We start from the raw sequence: 18758 nt of genomic DNA on the forward strand, positions 1-18758 counted from the left end.
CAACTTGTCTGTTCCCCTTCCCCCAATTCCCCAATAAAAATCTTTAAAAATAAAAGAAAGAAAAGAAATGCTGTATAGAATAAGAAGGGGGAGGAGAAGGAGAAGAAATAATATTTGGTCGCTGCTCCTGGTTCCTGGCACAGAGCTCCTAAAACCCTTGTTACTTTTCCTGAGTAATAGGGGAGATAGTTGTATCTTTCGCTATTTCTAATAAGTGCCATTCAACCATACCTGAGTTTATGCTAATGAGGTGACCCTGGGAGGATGACCGCTGGTTGTCAAAGGAACCAACTATATAATTAGACGGTTGGAACTTTCATCCCCAGCACTGGACCTCCAGGGAAGTGAGAGGGGCTAGAGATTGAGTTCAACCACCCACGGCTAATGATCTCACCAATCCTGCCCAAGTAATGGAACCTCCATAAAAAGCCTCAACAGTGGGGTTCAGAGATCTTCCAGGTTGCTGAACACATCAAGGTGCTGGGAGGACGGCACGTTCAGAGGGGGCATAGATGCTCCCCATCCGTTCTCACACAGCTTGTCCCACACATCTCTTCCATTTAGCTGTTCCTGAGTTGTATCCTTTGTAATCAACGGTTACAGTCAGTAAGTCACTTTCCTGAGATACATGAGTCATTCTAGCAATTTGCCAAACCCCAGGAGGGGGTCATGGAAATCCCTGATTGATAGCCATTTGGTCAAAAGTACCAGAGGCCCAGACTAGTGATTGGCCTCTGATGTGGGGGTGGGGGCAGTCTTGTGGGGTCTGCACCCACTCTGGGAAATTAGCATCAGAAGTGTGGTGAGTAGGAAGTTTTCCTATTAGGTGATTACCCTTTCACCTGCTAGACTTTGACTGATGCCATCTCAGCAGCAGCACCTACATCTCATTCAGTTACAGCCACCACAACAAGCTCCAAGTTCTAAACTCAAAATACTCACCTGTGGGTATTTTACCCAATCCCCTGCAGTTACAAGGCCATTTATATATGTAAAAGTCTTCATAAAATTAAAATATTCACTAATGAGTATGTTAGTATTACCCCTTATAAAATCTATTACCACTATAAAATCAGTCCCTCCTCAAAGCTTGCTTCCTGCTGAAGCCCAAAGCGCCATCCCCAGTACTCCACCGATAGCCACCGATGGCCAGCCAGTCCCCCACTGGCTGGCAGATGTCTGCAAGGCCAATCAATTGTATAGTGAAACTGTGAACATGCACAGGATGCAAGATTTCATGAGTAAACAAAAGTGATGCTCAGGTCCCACTCAGTTCCCACACAAAGCCACTGACACATAGGGTCAGCAGAATAAAAGGTCAACGCTGATGAACTTCAAAACAGAATGGTTGAAAAAAAAATTCATTAATACAACTTGTATTAAAAGGAAAGAGTGGGGGCCAGCCACGTGGCTCAGTTGGTTAAGAGTGCGAGCTCTGAGCAACAGGGTCGCCAGTTCGATTCCCACATGGGCCACTGAGCTGCCGCTGAGCTGGTGAGAGTGCGAGCTCTTAGCAGCAAGGTTGCCAGTTCGACTCCCACATGGGATGGTGGACTACACGCCCCCGCAACTAGATTGAAAGAGGTGACTGGACTTGGAGTTGAGCTTGCGCCCTCCGCAACTAAGATTGAAGTACAACAACTTGACTTGGAGCTGATGGGTCCTGGAAAAACACAATGTTCCCATTCCCCAATTCCCCAACACTGTTCCCCTCCTCAATTCCCCAGTAAAAATCTTTATAAAAAAAAGGAAAGAAAATGTAAAAAGTGAGTTCAGATAGGCTCACAGTATAGAGTAAGTAATAAAACCATAAAATGGCTTGTGTTTTCCTATGGGCCATCCCACAAAAGCATCCAGAAGGATGAACAGCATTGTGAACAGGATAATACTTTACCACTTTTGGCCAAGTTGCTTGAGTACTAGCTACGTGCAAACAAATAAAACAAAGGTGGAAATGTAAAAAGGGGGGTATGATAGGTCTATAAAAGACTGCCAACAGGTGGCAGGATGGCTCAGCTGGTGAGAGCACGTGCTCCTAATGAAAAGATTGCCTGTTTGATGATGGGCTACGCTCACCCATGGCTGGGATTGAACTTGGCACCTTGAGCTGAGCTGCTGCACGGATAGCTCAGTGGATAGAGCGTGCGCCCTTAACACCAAGGTTGCTGTTTCGACTCCCGCATGAAAAGAAAAGGTTGAAGAGAACTTGAGAAACAAGATGAAGCCTAAATAGTTTTGGACCCTTTCTGAGTCCACTGTAAATCAGATGAAATGAATGATATATTTCTTAAATTTTATTGGGGAATAGTGTGTTTTTCCAGGATCCATCAGTTCCAATCAAGTAATTTCAATATAGTTGTGGAGGGCACAATTCAGTGGCCCATGTGGGGATCAAACCAGCAACCTTGGTGTTATGAGCGCCGCTCTCTAACCAAATGAGCCAACCGGCCGCCCTGATATCTTGATATCATGTAGTTTTTCAGAAAAAAATGTACAAAAGAATCAGCATTTGTTCACCTTGCATTCATTCTGAAAACCAGCACATGGTTGCAAACATATTCTAAATTTTGTTAAATGTAAGATAAAACATACTTATTTTCTTAATTTGTTTTCATTTAAAAAAAATCTCAATCAAGGCTTTTGTGGGGACTTTTCACTCTTTATGAAACACTGGCTGCTGTTGCATACAGATTCACTATTTTACATACCTTTTTAATTTTTCTTATGAAAATACATTCAGAAACGTAGAGATAATATGTAATAACTCTCTTACACTTGTTACCTAGATGTCAAAACTGTCAAGCTCTTGCCACATTTGCATGTATTTTCATTTGCTGAAGTATTTTAAAATAAATTATAGACATCATGACATCATGACATGTGACCACTTGATACTCTAATGCAGCTCTAAAAATAAAGGCCTTTTCCTACACACCCACAACCCATTATCATACTTAAAAAATTAATTCATATCTAATATCCATAGTCAAGTTCCCCCAGCTGACAAAAACCAGTCTGTCCCAGCAGGTAATTCTGGTCTCATCAGGTTGCCTCTTCAGCCAAGTCCAGGGCATACTGCTCCTTCTGGAAGAATGTTGCTATTTACTACAGGTGCTGGTTCACGTCCTCCTTTCTCCCCTATATTTCCTGTAACCTCCAAGTTAGATCTAAAGCTGTGTTGTCTAATACAATAGCCATTGGCCACATAAAGCTATTTAATTTAAAATAATTTAAACATTCCGGTTCTCAGTGTCATGAGCCACACTCAAGTGCTCAGGGGCCACCTGTGGTTGGTGGCCCTCGTAAAGGACAGCACAGACCTAAATCGTTTCCATCACCTCAGAGGGTCTATCAGCGCTTGTAGCTGATGGTGTGTACTCCATACCTCATCACTCAGAAAACTGATTTGACTGTAATTGGCCATTTCTGGCACCAGAGTCTAACTATGTCCATATCGTAAGGATCTCCTAGATTATAAAATGCCAACCAAAATGTAATCTTCATACATATGAGTTAGAATTAGTAAAGCCCCAGGTACTCTCAGCTGATGGGTCAACTCAAGGTACAAACAAGGCCAGGATTTGTCTCTTTGGGAAGGACTTTGGGCTCAGGCAAATCACCAGACCACCTGGGGTGCTGCCTAACTCAATTTCTGGTCCACACCAAGGAGACTGCAGCATGGAGACAAGGCAAGGCCACCTGTGATGGGGGGCAAAGGGAGATTTGTAAGCAGAAAGCTGAAAGGATCAGCCCTGAGCCTTAGGAAGTCCAAGTGCAGACAGGCAGGACCAGATTTGATAGACAGAATCTAAGAAATGTGAGAATCCTCCAAAAGATCAGAAAGAAAAGCGAGTGACAGGTAATGGACAGAGGGTTGAATCACACTCAGGGGAAGGCAGCAGACAGAGGAAACCCAAGGCATAAAAAAACAGGGCCCAAGCAGAGAGGAGAAAGGAGCTAGGGGACAAACCACACAGAGGGCAATGGTTAACCAACAACAACAACAAAAAGTCAAGTTGGGGGTGGGGAGGGAAGACTGGGCCACATGTTTTGTGGGAGGTACTTTTATTACAGAGCATTTCAAGCATATGGTAAAGCATAGAAAATAACACAAATATGTTAGGTTGTCTTGTAAATTTTACTAATTGAACCTAAAGTAATCATACACATCCTTTTCACCAAAACCCCTCTTACCAAGATTTCTCCAAAGTTGATCTCACATAAAGTAAAAAGTAAAAGAATTTAAGGGGCGGCCGGTTAGCTCAGTTGGTTACAGCATGTGCTCTGAAAAACAAGATTGCTGGTTTGATTCCCACATGGGCCAGTGAGCTGCGCCCTCCACAGCTAGATTGAAGACAACGACTTGAGCTGAGCTGCCAATGGGCAGCCAGATGGCTCAGTTGGTTAGAATGAGTGCTCTTAACAACAAGGTTGCCTGTTTGATTCCCGCATGGGATGGTGGGCTGCACCCCCCGCAACTAGATTGAAAACGGCGACTGGACTTAGAACTGAGCTGCGCCCTCCACAACCAGAATGAAAACAACTATTCGACTTGACTGAGACATGCCCTCCACAACTAGATTGGAACAACTACTTGACTTGGAGCTGATTGATGGGTCCTGGAAAAACACAGTTCCCCTTCCCCAATAAAATCTTTAAAAAAAAAAAAAAAAGAATTTAGAATTCCTGTTTGTTGCTAGTAGAATTAAGATAAACCTGCACACTCAACTGCCTCTCTATCAGAAATATATCTTCTATAATGCCCCATTTACAATTCTGAAACGAAATTCATAGATAATAAACCTACCAACACTCAAATTTCAAAAAATATGTCCTAACTGTAATATAAGAGAAATAAGTCCATAATATGTATTTCAATATGTAAATGAGGCACAACTACCACTAAAAGAAATGTAACCATTTGCACCTTTGTATACAATAAAATAGCCATGATTGTGACAGGACAGGCATTGTCTTAACATCTCCAATACCAAAAACAACATCGTTGTAGGTGACATGATATTCTGAAATGGTTAATAACTCTTAGGTTCTGAACAAATCAATTTTGTTGCATTCTGGGAAAATTCAAAATACATTTATGGTAGTCATTATGCTGCTCACCAATATTCCCAGTTCTCCAACTCCACTAGAATTGAACTTTCCAATTCCCTTGAAGTTAGAGGTGATATGTGACTTACTTTGGCCAATGAAATGTGTATAAGTGAAGGCTGTCACTTCCAGGCTGGGGCATTTAACAGTGATGCAAAATTTCTCCAAGTGATGGAACCTCCAACAGCCCAGGTCCCCCAGTGAAGCATAATGAAAAACAAACTTCTGTTAAGGGAAGCCACTGAGATTTAGGGTTATTGTTACTAAAGCATAACCTAGCCTGATACAATATTAAAACTGTTCTCCTCGAGAAAAGCTTATGTTTTTATGTAAAATGGAATTAGGCTCCAGGCTCTGATCATTATAAACAAGCTTTTCACTTATGAGAGTCCTGAAGGATCCTAGACAACTCTTTGTCATTCCGGACTACCTAAAACCCTCAATCACTGTGACAATTCAGATATCATCCCCACCAATTCCCTACTCACTCCCCACCCCACTAAAAACAACTGGCTTTCAGAGACCAGATAGATCATGAAAACTAGTGAACAGGGCTGGCCCTACACGCCCAGAGAACGGGGGCTTCTAAAGGGCAGCCATTGCCCACTCCACCAGTTCGTTGCCATCAGCAAATATACTGTTGCCAAACCTTCCGATGCTTCAAGAAATAGCTAAAATCCAGCTTTTTATGCAAAATCTGTTGATTTCTAGATACTTGCAACAACTTTAAAAATTTAAATTTAAAAGTTAAGCACTCTGGGAGTCAAACCAAACAGTTCTGCTGGTTTGATGGTGCCCATGTGCAGCACTTCGCAAAAAGCGTGTCAAATGCTGGTTATATTTGAGTTTCTACTTTGTCAAATTCCCTTCTTTTCCAAATGACAAAACAGACTGTAAGTTGTTACAAGTAGAGTGCCTTGCCCAAGCCGTATGGTTGGATAACAGCCATCACAATTGCTAACGTCTGCCTTATCGCAAAATCTTACTTAATAATGTCATAGACTCTGTTATTGTCCCCATTTTACCAATTAACAGCAGAATCCAGACCTTTGGATTTCCAATCCACCTCAGTGTGCTCTTTCCTGCCAAGCTGTGACATTAGGTACTTAATTTAAAAAAAATCTTTTCCTGCCTCTCCAGTCCGTTTCCTTACCAGCCCTTGCTTGTTCTGAAGACTGCTGCGGAAAAGTGATGAAGTAGAAAAAGTAAAATATGAAATGAAAATAAAAAAGAGGAACTAGTGTCACAAAGAAAACTAAGGCCATGGGGGCTGTGTTGTAGGTCGGGCTCAAGAGTAACTTCACGGAAACAAGTCCTCCCGACTGGGGGGAATAGGGGCGCTGCTTAGGTTATGACCGGTACTTTCCTGAACCTACTTAAAGTGGAAGGGAGGGAGAGAGGGTGGTGAAGAAGAAGGCCGACGTCGAGAACAGGAAAATAGGACAGCAAGGCTGTGAGAGCGCTGACCCCCCAACCCCCGCCCCCCGCCTCCCGCCTCCCGCCTCCGGCCTCCGGCCACGTGACGCGGCCAAGATGGCCGACGAGGAAGCCAGTTGTCCGGCGGGGCGGGAGCCGGGGCCGGGGCCAGTGCAGGAGTCGGAGCTGGAGCAGGGTGAAGAGTTCGAGATCGTGGACCAGAGCCAGCTGCCAGGCCCGGGCGAGCTGCGCAGTGTGGCGAGACGGCGAGCCGCGGCGGAAGGCTGGTCCGCGCCCATCCTGACCCTGGCGCGCAAGGCCACGGGCAACCTGTCGGCGAGCTGCGGCAGTGCGCTGCGCGCGGCCGCGGGGCTGGGCAGCGCGGGCGGCGGCACGGACGGCGCGGCGCCTGCAGGTAGGTCCGGCGGGAGCGTCCCGCCCGCCCCCCGCGTGGGTCAGATGGCGGTTGGCTGTAGGAGCGGGGCTGGCAAGACCCTGTTAGACTGATTATAAGAAGCCAACGTGTTCACGCTCCTGGCTTCTCTTCTGTTTTCTCTACACTTGGCGGCTGCGCAGAGATGAACGCGTGGCTTGGGTGGTGACTCCCACTTGTGTTCCCCAGACAACGTCCTTATTCTCATTGGTGGACCTTAAGAAAACGTACTAGTTTGAGCTCAGGTTATCTGTACGGGTTTTTTAAGGACTTAAGTAAACCCAGGACTGTTTTGTTCTCTTCTGTAAATCTCAAAATGCTAGCCTGGCTCACATCTACAGGTGTGACAGCAGGTCCACTCTCCCTGAGGCGTCAAAGCACCACACTTCCCAGCCAGTAAAATGGGGAGTTTTTTATTTATCCAGTGATTCCTTACAGTGCTTTCAGCCCTTGTCATCAGCACATTAGAAGAATGGAAACATTAAATGTGTGACTCAGTAGTCCACAGGTGGCTTGTGGCTAACGTATTGCATAACGCACTGGGAACATTTTCTTCTGCATCCGGAAAGTGCTGTGGGGCAGAGCAGACTAAAGACTGAAGTGTCTCTAAGAAACATTAGTGTGCCTTGGAGGTTTCTTGATTCTGTCCTCAACACTGGCAAATTTGCTATTAGAAGTCAGCACTTACATCAGAATAGTGAATTTTAAGAATTTCAGTGGTTAAGAAAGATTAAGGAGTAAAGTTTAAAATCTGACTTCAGATTCTGGCAATGGAAAGTAGGACTAAAAGGTAATGAGGGCCTGTTCAACCCAGGAATCTAGTTCCCACTAGCTTGCCCCCTTTGTGCATGTCAGTGGGTGTTTGTACACCTACCCACTGGCAGTCCCAGAATCAAGGCCTGGGGTCTTCTGGAAGCCTCTTAAGATAGTTCGAGGCATGTAGTAAGAAATAATGTTAGCTGTTCACTGATAAATAAAATGTTCCAGTGCCTAGAACAGTGCCTAGCACAGAATAATAAATATTTGAACAAATGCATATTTGAAAAATGCTTGTTTTCCACTTATGGTAGTGCTATGAATAATAGCCAACACTTGTATTGTGCTTCCTAGGTGCCAGATATTAGTCTTAGATCTGTACATACATTATTCATTTAATCCTCACATAATAGCAGGACTGGCCTCATGGTGTGTAATTAGTGCATTACAGGCACTGAGATTCTTGTGCCCATGCTTGAAATTCTTAGTAATTATATCTGAGTTTGTGTTTTGTAAGTGAAGTCCAATGGAACAAAGGAGCATGTGTAGGGGTCTTAGAGCCGGGCTCACATGTGGTCCCACCTTCCACTGCCTCCGTGGAACAGGTTCTCAGCTGCCCTGGCCCACTCAGACTGCCCTGGGGCACTACTGGCCTAAGCAGGGTTGGGGTCACGCCTTCAGAATCTTAGGGTAGGGCAAGGTGTCCACTGCCATGCCTCAAGCTGGCAGTGCCACAGCACAGTAGGCAGGCAACTGGGCCTCTTACCCACCCCAACCAGATACAGACTGCATCTCTGTAGAAAGGTGCAGTGCCTTAGGACCCACAAATGGGAGACTGACTTCCTCGCCTTTGCCCATGGCTTCAGCCCATGTGATAGGTACCATTTTATCCCTGTTTTAATATAGAAAGAGGGAAACTGAATTAAAGAGAAGTTAACTTAGAAATAGAGCCTATCTTGAACCAAGACACTTGCCTCTAGAGCCCGTGCTCTTAGTCACAACACTTCGATGCCTTGACACCTCTAAATAGTTTTACGGTAAAATGCCATAACATACGCATATAGATTTTTTAATTAGACAACTTAAAGAAAATATTAAATAACTGCCACTTCTGGCAAAAATTGTGAACATGGCTGAACAAGGGCTGAAATGTGGGGAACAGCTGGGAGGAGCTGTGTGGCTAGTCCACCAAGGTAACCTGGATTTGGAGCCTCCGGTAGGACAGGAGTGGGGGTGGGGAAAGGAGCTGGATCCTGGGCACCAGGCTGGGCAGAGGCCCCAGAACAGCAGATCAGGAGAAGAAAGTGGCCCTGCTTCAGCAGGCTCATTCGTGTCTTTCCCACCGATCTGCTTCCACAAGCAGAGAGGACGCAGCGTTGTCAGAGGGAGCAATGGTCAAGTCAGCAGCCCCCTTGCCAGAAAAAAATTGGGGTAATATAAAGGAAAATGCTGTGGAATGCTCTGAGTGTTTGTAGTACAGCATTATCCACGTGAGGTCTGGTAGCACAGCATACCACAGCGATTGTGTTCACATAGTTGTCTTGTTTGGTTTTTTGGTGGCTTTTTTTTTTTTTAATTTTTGACGGGGAAGGGGAACAGCCAAGTTGTCCTTCAGTCTTAGTTGTGGAGGGTGCAGCTAGCTCAGCTCCAAGTCCAGTCGCCATCTGGCCGTCCGCTGGCAGCTCAGGGCAGCTCAGCTCAAGGTGCCGTGTTCAATCTTAGTTGCGGATGGGCATAGCCCACCATCCCATGAAGGAGATGAACTGGCAACCTTGTTGTTAGGAGTACATGCTCTCACCAGCTGAGCCATCCTGCCACCTGTTGGCAGCTCAGCAGCAGCTCAGCTCGGGCGCAGCATCACTGGCCCTTGTGGGAATTGAATCAGCGACCCTGTTGCTCAGAGCTCACCCTCTTATCCAATTAAGATAATAAATGGGCATGGTAAGACAAAAAAAAAATCAAACGGGCTGGCTGAGTGGCTCAGTTGGTTAAGAGCTCACTCAAGAGCGCGAGCTCTGAGCAACAGCGGTTTGATGCCCGGCCCGAGCTGAGCTGCCGCTGAGCTGCCAACAGGTGGCAGGATGGCTCAGCTAAAAAAAAAAAAAAAAAATCAAACGATACTAAAGAAGACCTGTGTAGAGGCAGTCCTTCATCCCAGAAACTGACCCCAATCCTGTTGTATCTTTCCGAGGGTGTGTATGCTTGTAGCCATCCTTTCATCTACATAATAGTTTTCATGCAAACCAAAGGACATACACACAAGGTTCCACATCTTGCTTTCTAGAGTGATGAATAACAAAACACACACACTTATGGAATTAACGAGCACAGCACAATGGGTACTCACTGAAGAAGGCATTCTTTGATTTTAAAATTATATTTGCCATTAGGTAAAGGCAAATATTGTGGCTTTTTCTGTTTTCTTCCATGGCAAATTTTATTTTATGGTGCAGCTCCTTCCAAAATGAAGCACAATAACTTTTTCCACTTCACATTGCTAAATTCCTTAAGTTAGCCATTGAAATAAGTGAAAATTCCTGAAAATTACAAAAGTGTAAAAAAAGTTTCCTTCCTTGTCAGTACAAGATAACACCATACTGAATTATGTTTCAAGAAACCAATTGGCTACACAAAACTAAAACTCAAATCTATAAAAATCTAGTAATTCTCTATAATGCAGAACCCAACAAAAATAATACATACAGCCCACTCCCCTTCCTGAGTGATTATTCTCTAGACCAAATGTTACAACAAACTGGCAGCCCTTTGGTTGTTGCATTTTTTTCTACCCTGCACAGTATAAAACAATTAAAAAAAAAACATTTTTAAGGCAATTAGTAGGTTTTACATAAAAATCCAGATCACCAGCTTCTCTTGAAAACTCTGATCTGGCACTGACGACAGCATTCCTCCAGCAAGAGGGTGGCTGGCTTCATGTTCTCTCCAGCCCAGCCTCTCAGCGATGCTCATTTAGGTTATAGGCCTGGCCCCTTTCTACAAGGGTCAAGGTCTAGATCCCTGATCAGATCATTTATTTGGCAATTCAATAAGTGTAGAATTCTGTGACATTCTGTGTGCTGTGTTGAACTGGTATTAATGAAGCTTAGAGATGTTAACAGTTTTGCCAAGGTTACAAAGCTAGTAAAATTGAGAGATGGACTGACTTAAAGATCCTTCCAGCTCAAATTTTCCAAAACTCTAAATTGAGCATGAATGTAAATAGAGGACTGAGCAGGGGGGTGGATGAGATGGTTGACACACTGCCTTATCCCCAGGAACAGTGTGGGGAGCCACTGCCACCCAGCCCTGACCACCTATAATATGTCTTCACATTTTTTGCTCACATGACCCCCTAGAAAAAAACTTCAACTTTTAAAGCTGACATAAAATTCTTCATAATTTTAAAATGAATACATTTTCTGGCTTATTGTAAATACTGACTTTTTGAAATAAAACTGTTACATCCTTTTTAAGTGTATCAAGTGGTATGTACATAAAATACCTTGATTTGATAAGCACGACCATTCATCTTAAAAATAAACAAGTTATTTCATATTTGAAATATTTTTACCTTATTTTATTCCTTGAACTTGAATTTCCACTTTCATGTGTTTTAAAATTTTTTGTTGGTCATCCAAGCATATGTCTCAGCCAAATATATGTAAATAAATTAATATTTAATAAACTTTTCTTGTGACTAAAGCTCTAAGTGTATAAAAATTTTTCTTCTGGAGTAATTACCATTAAATGATTAGTAATGCTAAGTTGATAAAAAGCATATAAATAATTATACATAAATTTTCCTTGGAATTGCTTCTCTTAATGATATTGGTTTTTTCATTAGCCTGTATCTGTAGGTAAATATATATGATTTACCAATAAGATGTGATAGGACTGAGCATGAATTTTATTCCTTTTTTAATAGATGTGATCGCTGATAAACCTAGTTCAAATAAGAAATATAGAGAGTTGGAGCAATGTTGTTCAAGTCTTTGGACTCCTTCTAAAGTTATATGCCCCAAATCACATTGATCTAATGTCAGTGATTATTTTTTGTTTATTTTTGTTCAAAGCAAATGAAAACCGGACTTGCAATAAATGATGCAGCCTAGTTATATTAAAGAAATATATGACTTCTCAACCTCTGGGAAGTTCACCAAAAAAGTCTTTACCAAATTTATCAAGTGATAATTATGTTTGTAATTCTTTCACGTAGTTACCTTGTTTAACCCAGAACACTCAGAATGGTTGGGGACAGCTAAATATTGCTTATTTCAATACACCTTGGCCGATAAAATACGTATCTTTTGACAAAAAGACTTAGTTTACATGTACTTCAAATCCATTTTCATCAAAAACTTGGAGCTACAGTTTTGGCTCATTTAATTTATGGAACATGTCCATCAAGTTAATGACACACATCCTAGGGTACTGAGAGTATTGAGACTGGCAGATTTCAGGCGGGGGGGGGGGGGGNTACAGTTTTGGCTCATTTAATTTATGGAACATGTCCATCAAGTTAATGACACACATCCTAGGGTACTGAGAGTATTGAGACTGGCAGATTTCAGGGGGGGGGGGGGGGGGATTATTTTTTTTAACTTTCTAAATTCAGAATACCCAGCAGAGGGCTAGAGATCAACCCCCTCCCCCAACACCAGGTTTCCTTAACTACTAAGTACAATAAAGCAATGGGAGACTGGAAGCTCTTCATGCAGTTTGTGGCTTGATTAATCATGGAAGGAGGCTTCACCCCCATGTGGGGTCAATGCATCAAGAGGAAGATAAAGGGTAGGGAGTGAATCTGCGGACTACAAGAAAGAGTTCGTTTTAAAGATGAAGACCCGGAAGCGATTTCTTTAAAACACCTGGGCCTGCCTAGCCTTCTGCATAACTTCCTGAATATGTATTCTGATTGGAAGACCACTAGTTTATAGACCTGGGCCCAGGGTCTTCTATAACGTTAAATTTTTACAAATTGCTTCTATGGTTATTGGTCTATTCAGGGTTTCTCCTTCCTCTTGATGAGGTTTTACAATTTTTATTTACTTTGCCAATCATCCATTTCATTAAACTTTCAAATTTATAAATGTAATACATAGCATTCTCTCAAAATTTAAAAATAATTAAACCACCCCTACCCAAATGCTTTACTTAACCCATTTTTCTCTCTCCACAACTGATATGAAATGTTTAGACCAATTTCTGTTTCCCAGGAGGTGTCATCTTACGTTTTGCTGAGAGAATTGAGAATATTTAATCCAAAGCTGTCTCAAATCTAAATATTTACTTAGCAAATGCCTTTATTATAAATTCACAGTCATAATATCATACTTTTCTATTTAGTTACACATATACCGGGGTGCCAAAAAAATGTATACAAGTGGACACTTTGGTCAGAGTTGCTCAAGCAGTAGTTCGCCGTAATCAAGTCTGGACGCTGATGGTAACCACTTTGTTTAAGCACCTCTTGTAATTGCAGAAGTCGAACCTGACTTGTACTCATCTTTTGTTATTGGTATATATTGAGTATTACAATTTTAATAGTTTTCCTTTCTTAAAATGTGTATACATTTTTTGACACCCTCTGTATATGCTGCTCTTCTATGTGTCCATATTAATGCCCATGAAATAAAAATAGGTAAACAAAGGATTAACATCCAGAATACACAGATCAATCCAAGTTAAGATTTAACAAGCAATTCACACAATACTAGGAGACAATAAACATGACAATTAACCTCAGTAGTAATCAGACAACTGCAAATTAAATACGACCCGCCCCCTTCCAGTTGGTGACTATTTGCAAGACGACAGGTTGGTGCGCAAACGGAAAGGGACGCGCTGCCCCACGTGGGGCCCCCTTTGTGCCTGGGGTTATTTTTCCTGCCAGGACTGGGGGGGCCTACATTTTTACCCAATTTCTAGAATGACAGTTTCCTGCGCTTGAGGGAACATTTGGTAAGCATTTGTCATGGATACCTAATACTGATTGAAGACAACTTTTTGAACCCTCAATACAAAGCAATAAGATTAATGGAGTTGAAATGGAAAGACATCTTAATTTATTTTATTCTAACGGTTTTACTTACAAACGTGTAAAACTCGTAATTGTCCACTAATTCTGGGCGAAAGGCGGGCTACAACGAGAATTTGAGACTGAAACGGAGGAGCAGGTGCTTCCCCGAAGGAAGTTGGGGTGGAACTGTCAGACAACCCAGCAGGTCCCGAGGCTCTAGGCAACGGCCGGACCACCGCCACACGGCAGAGAGCGCAAAATGGCGGCCGCGACCCCCAATGGGCGTGACCTAGGGCTGGGCTCCTCCAATAGAAGCATCCGGGGGCGGAATACTTTCTCAGCCCGCCCTGCTGCTTGGGGCAGGGCTTCTTACAGTTTGCGCCTTTCAGCGGATCGAAAACTGAAGGCCGGGAGTGGGAGAGACCAATCGCGGTGAGTCTTGGTAGTCTCTTCGCCTTGGCAACGCGCAGAGCCGCCAGAGAGGCCTCTGAGTCTGACCCAACGCCCAGTTGCGACTGCGTCCTGCAAGGATCAGGATTCGGGTGACTGCGAACCCCAGTTATCGGCACGTTCGCGCTCCTGGCAGACCGCCTGCCTCCTGCCCGTCTTACCTCCGTTGTCCCGCCTCCTCACCCCGGAACACACTTAAGTCCACTAACGAAGCTGTCCCTGCTTCTGCCCCACAGCTTCCAAGTGCCAGATGATGGAGGAGCGGGCCAACTTGATGCACATGATGAAACTCAGCATCAAGGTCTTGCTCCAGTCCGCCCTGAGCCTGGGCCGCAGCCTGGATGCGGACCATGCCCCCTTGCAGCAATTCTTTGTGGTGATGGAGCACTGCCTCAAACATGGGCTGAAAGGTGAGCCTAGGGGGCGGGGAAAGTTGGGCTAGCTGTTGTTTGGCATGTATTCATCAGTGCCAAACATTGTTCTGGGTGCTGGGATAACAGCAACGCACAAAACAGACAAGGTTCCGGCCCACAGGATGTGACTTTCTTGAGCATTACTGTCCATTAGAAATTGCCATGCAAGCCACCTGTGCAGTTTTTAATGATCTAGTAGCTGTGTTGAAAAAGAAACAAGTGAAATTAATTTTAATGATATATTTTGTTGAGCCCAATATATCCAAACTATTATCATTTTGACAATAATCAACATTAGAATGCCTTATTAATGAGATATTTTGCATTCTTTTTTTGATACTAAGGCTTAAAAATCCACTGTGCTTTACATTTACAGCACATCTCAATTGCACTAGCTACATACAGTTCAAGTGCTCAGTAGCACATGTGGATAGGGACATGTTGGACAGCATAGTTCTGGAGGAGGAGACACAATAAATGCAGAAACTAACCAACGTAACTACAAAATGCTACAAATTCAAGGAAGCAAATGTGTTAAATGATAGAGAATCAAGGAAAAAACCTTTCAGCTCTAGTGAGGGGAAGATCTTTCTGGGGAGGTAAAACATGAGCCGATACTTTCAGGAGGAGTCCGCGTGCAAAGATTTGGGGAAAGCAAAAAAGCAGTTGCAAAGGTCCTCCCTTGGTTTGAGGACAACACCAGGTAACTGAGATGTGCTGAGAGGGAGATGAGGTCAGGGAGGTAGAAAGAGCTGGATCATGTCGGCCATTAAAGGTTCAGTAAGGAGAGCCAGCCAAGTGGCTCAGTTGGTTAAGAGTTGGCTTAAGAGCGCGAGCTCTGAGCAACAGCACCGCCGGTTCGATTCCCACATGAGCCAGTGATGCTGTGCCTGAACTGAGCTGTCGCTGAGCTGCCAACAGGTGGCAGGATGGCTCAGATGGTGTAACAACAAGATTGCCTGTTTGATGGTGGGCTACGCCTACCTGCAACTAAGACTGAACTTGGCACCTTGAGCTGAGCTGCCATCCGGATGGCTCAGTGGATAGAGCATTCGTTCTTAACAACAAGGCTGCTGGGTTCAACTCCCGTATGGGATGGTGGCTATGCCCACCCGCAACTAAGATTGAACACAGCACCTTGAGCTTAGAGGCCACGAGCTGCCGACAGGAAGCCAGATGGCGACTGGTGCCCTCCACAACAAAGATTGAAGAACAACAACTTGGCTGGTCCCCTTCCCCAATTCCCCAACACTGTTCCCCTCCCCAAATTCCCCAATAAAATCTTAAAAATAAAATTAAGTTAAAATTTAAAAAAATAAAGGTTCAGTGAGGAATTGGTTTTATGATTTTATTCTAGGAGTGTTTGGAGGATTTTAAGCAAGAGAAAAACATGAGCTGACTTACATTTTTAAAAGAACTTGCAGCTATGTGGAATACAGATCATAAGGGTGGGGAAGTGACAATATGAGCAGGGGGACTTATTAGGAGGTTATTACAGCAGTTCAGACAAGGGATGATGGTAATATTCATTTGAAATCAAGCACTGATTTTGGCATCAGGTAGGAAGGAGGAAGGGGAAGGATTTCCCAAGTGATCATATGAGGCACTTGTTTTATTTCATGGGCAATAAATACTTGGAGAAAGAGCTTAGTGGGTACATCAGAGAGTCCCTATCTCCAGAGGAAGGGAGAGCTCATTTGTTACCTGGCCTCTCCCAGTCTGCAAGACTAGAAGAATTAAATGGAAAGATTAATCTGAAGCATTTATTTGGCTTTTGGGAAAGAGACTGTGGACCCCTGAGGACACTTTGCAACCTGTTCTTATGTATAACACTTTTGTTTTCCCTTTTAGTTAAGAAGAGTTTTATTGGCCAAAATAAATCTTTCTTTGGTCCTTTGGAGCTGGTGGAGAAACTTTGTCCAGAAGCATCAGATATAGCAACTAGTGTCAGAAATCTACCAGAATTAAAGTGAGTGAAAAGTCATTACACTGATTTAATGTTTTTAAAAAATTCCCTTGTATTTACCTATTTCTCAATTCCTTGCTGGTAAAACATTTTCTAATTTAGAACAAATCGTAGCATGAGCCACACTCTGCTTAGACTTTAGTCCCAGTTCTGCTGCTTATTATCCACACAATCTCGAGCAAGATTTGCCCCTGAGCCTCAGTTTCCTTTTCTTTAAAACGGGGATTGTGATGCTTGTCACACAAGGTCAAATAGGCTGAAAAGACACTGTCACATGAAGAGCAGTTATAGGAGGAAACAGAGTCACCTTCCTGAAATCACTGCTTCCGATATATCTGGGCAGTTTTTCTGAATAATATCGTTTGGTCCAGATTTTAGATTCTAGGGCAAGGGACATTTGTGAAAAGGCTGGAACTAACAAATCATTTGCTGTGTCAGGGTTTGCCCTCGGGATCCCAACCATAGGCTCAAAATCAAAAACTCATCAGAGCACAAAGAAGGTGTCATCATGAAATCTGCATTTAGAAGGGACCCTAGAGATACTTGGGCCAATGCAAAAGAGCCCCCTGCAACTGTCCAGCCTCTGCCTGACCCTTCTCCTGGGGAACCAGCCTGTTCCATTTTCAGATAATAATAATAATAGCCACCATTTACTAAGGGTGTGCCATGTGCCAGGCATCCTGCTAAGGACATTCTGTTATTCAGCTGCCACAAGGAGCCTCTAGGAAAGCTGTTGGTAGGTATCCTCATGAACAGGCATGGAAACTGAGGCTCAGAGTAGGTGAGTAACTTGCCCAAGGCCCCTTGGCAAGAAGTAAGTGATAGCCAGGAAGAGAACACAGGTCTATTAGACTCTGAAACCCGCTACTCTCACTAAACCCTGTTGCTGCAGAGCCCTGTGAAAATAGGCGAGTTGCAGTACAGCATGTATTAGGTTGGTGCAGAAGTAATTGCGGTTTTGGACCGTGAATTTTAAGTCATTAAACACATCTTATTAATCAAAATAGGAACCATTACAATCAACACATTTTTGCCAACGAGATATAAGTTTGTTTATTCCTGTAGGATAAAATTCCATGCTTCGGGATTCGACGAACTCTTGGAAAGCATTTTCTGCATCCTGCTGGTTGTGGAAGTGTTTTCCCCGCAAAAAGTTGTCGAGATGCCTGAAGAAGTGGTAGTTGGTTGGCAAGAGGTCAGGTGAATATGGTGGATAAGGCAAAACTTTGTAGCCCAATTCGTTCAACCTTTGAAGCATTGGTTGTGCGACATGCGGTGGGGCATTTTCGTGAGAATTGGGTCCTTTCCATTGACCAATGCCGGCTGCAGGCGTTGCAGTTTTTGATGCATCTCATCAATATGCTGAGCATACTTCTCAGATGTAATGGTTTCTCAGGGATTCAGAAAGCTATAGTGGATCAGACTGGCAGCAGACCACCAGCAGTGACCATGACCTTTTTTTGGTGCAAGTTTGGCTTTGGGAAGTGCTTCTTGGTTCAACCACTGAGCTGGTTGTCGCTGGTTGTCACTGGTTGTCATATAGAATCCACTTTTCATTGCACGTCACAATCCGATCAAGAAATGGTCCGTTGTTGTATAGAATAAGAAGTTGACACTTCAAAATGACGATTTTTTTTTTATTTGCAGTCAGCTCATGAGGCACCCATTTATCGAGCTTTTTCACCTTTCCAATTTGCTTCAAATGCCAAACAACCGTAAAATGGTCGACATTGAATTCTTCGGCAACTTCTCATGTAGTTGTAAGAGGATCAGCTTCAGTGATTGCTCTCAATTGGTCATTGTCAACTTCCAGTGGCTGACCACTACTCTTCTTATCTTCAAGGCTCTCGTCTCCTTTGCAAAACTTCTTGAACCACCACTGCATTGTATATTCATTAGCATTTCCTGGGTCAAATGCGTTGTTGATGTTGCGAGTTGTCTCCACTGCTTTATGACCCATTTTGAACTTGAATAAGAAAATCACTGGAATTTGCTGTTTGTTTACCATCATTTTCATAGTCTAAAATACATATAAAATAAATAGCAAGTATTAAGTCATTAGCAAAAAAAATAAGGCGAAAAATGCACATTAAAATGATGTATAGGGGCCGGCCGAGTGGCGCGACGGTTAAGAACTCGCTTGGGATGCCAGAGGGCCCCGGTTCGGATCCCACATATGAGGGCCAGTGACACTGC

At 43.5% G+C, this 18758-nt stretch overlaps 1 protein-coding gene across 4 annotated transcripts in view; it reads left to right on the forward strand.

Moving 5' to 3' along the window:
- Window positions 1-6633: 6633 nt before the first annotated feature.
- The window catches only part of RUFY1 (RUN and FYVE domain containing 1), a 51606-nt gene continuing 39481 nt past the window's right edge, over window positions 6634-18758 (forward strand). For 2 of the 4 annotated variants that reach the window (XM_019661397.1, XM_019661398.1), the window contains exons 1-3: window positions 6634-6940; window positions 14420-14593; window positions 16448-16565. In XM_019661397.1, coding sequence (XP_019516942.1) covers window positions 6643-6940; window positions 14420-14593; window positions 16448-16565 — 590 coding nt within the window. In that variant the 5' untranslated portion in view covers window positions 6634-6642. Of the gene's footprint in view, window positions 6941-14109; window positions 14166-14203; window positions 14299-14419; window positions 14594-16447; window positions 16566-18758 lie in introns of those variants that run through there. The other 2 variants (XM_019661400.1, XM_019661399.1) reach the window with 2 other exon arrangements.

This window comes from Hipposideros armiger, unplaced genomic scaffold (assembly GCF_001890085.2).
Source record: "Hipposideros armiger isolate ML-2016 unplaced genomic scaffold, ASM189008v1 scaffold_347, whole genome shotgun sequence".
NCBI lineage: Eukaryota > Metazoa > Chordata > Mammalia > Chiroptera > Hipposideridae > Hipposideros > Hipposideros armiger.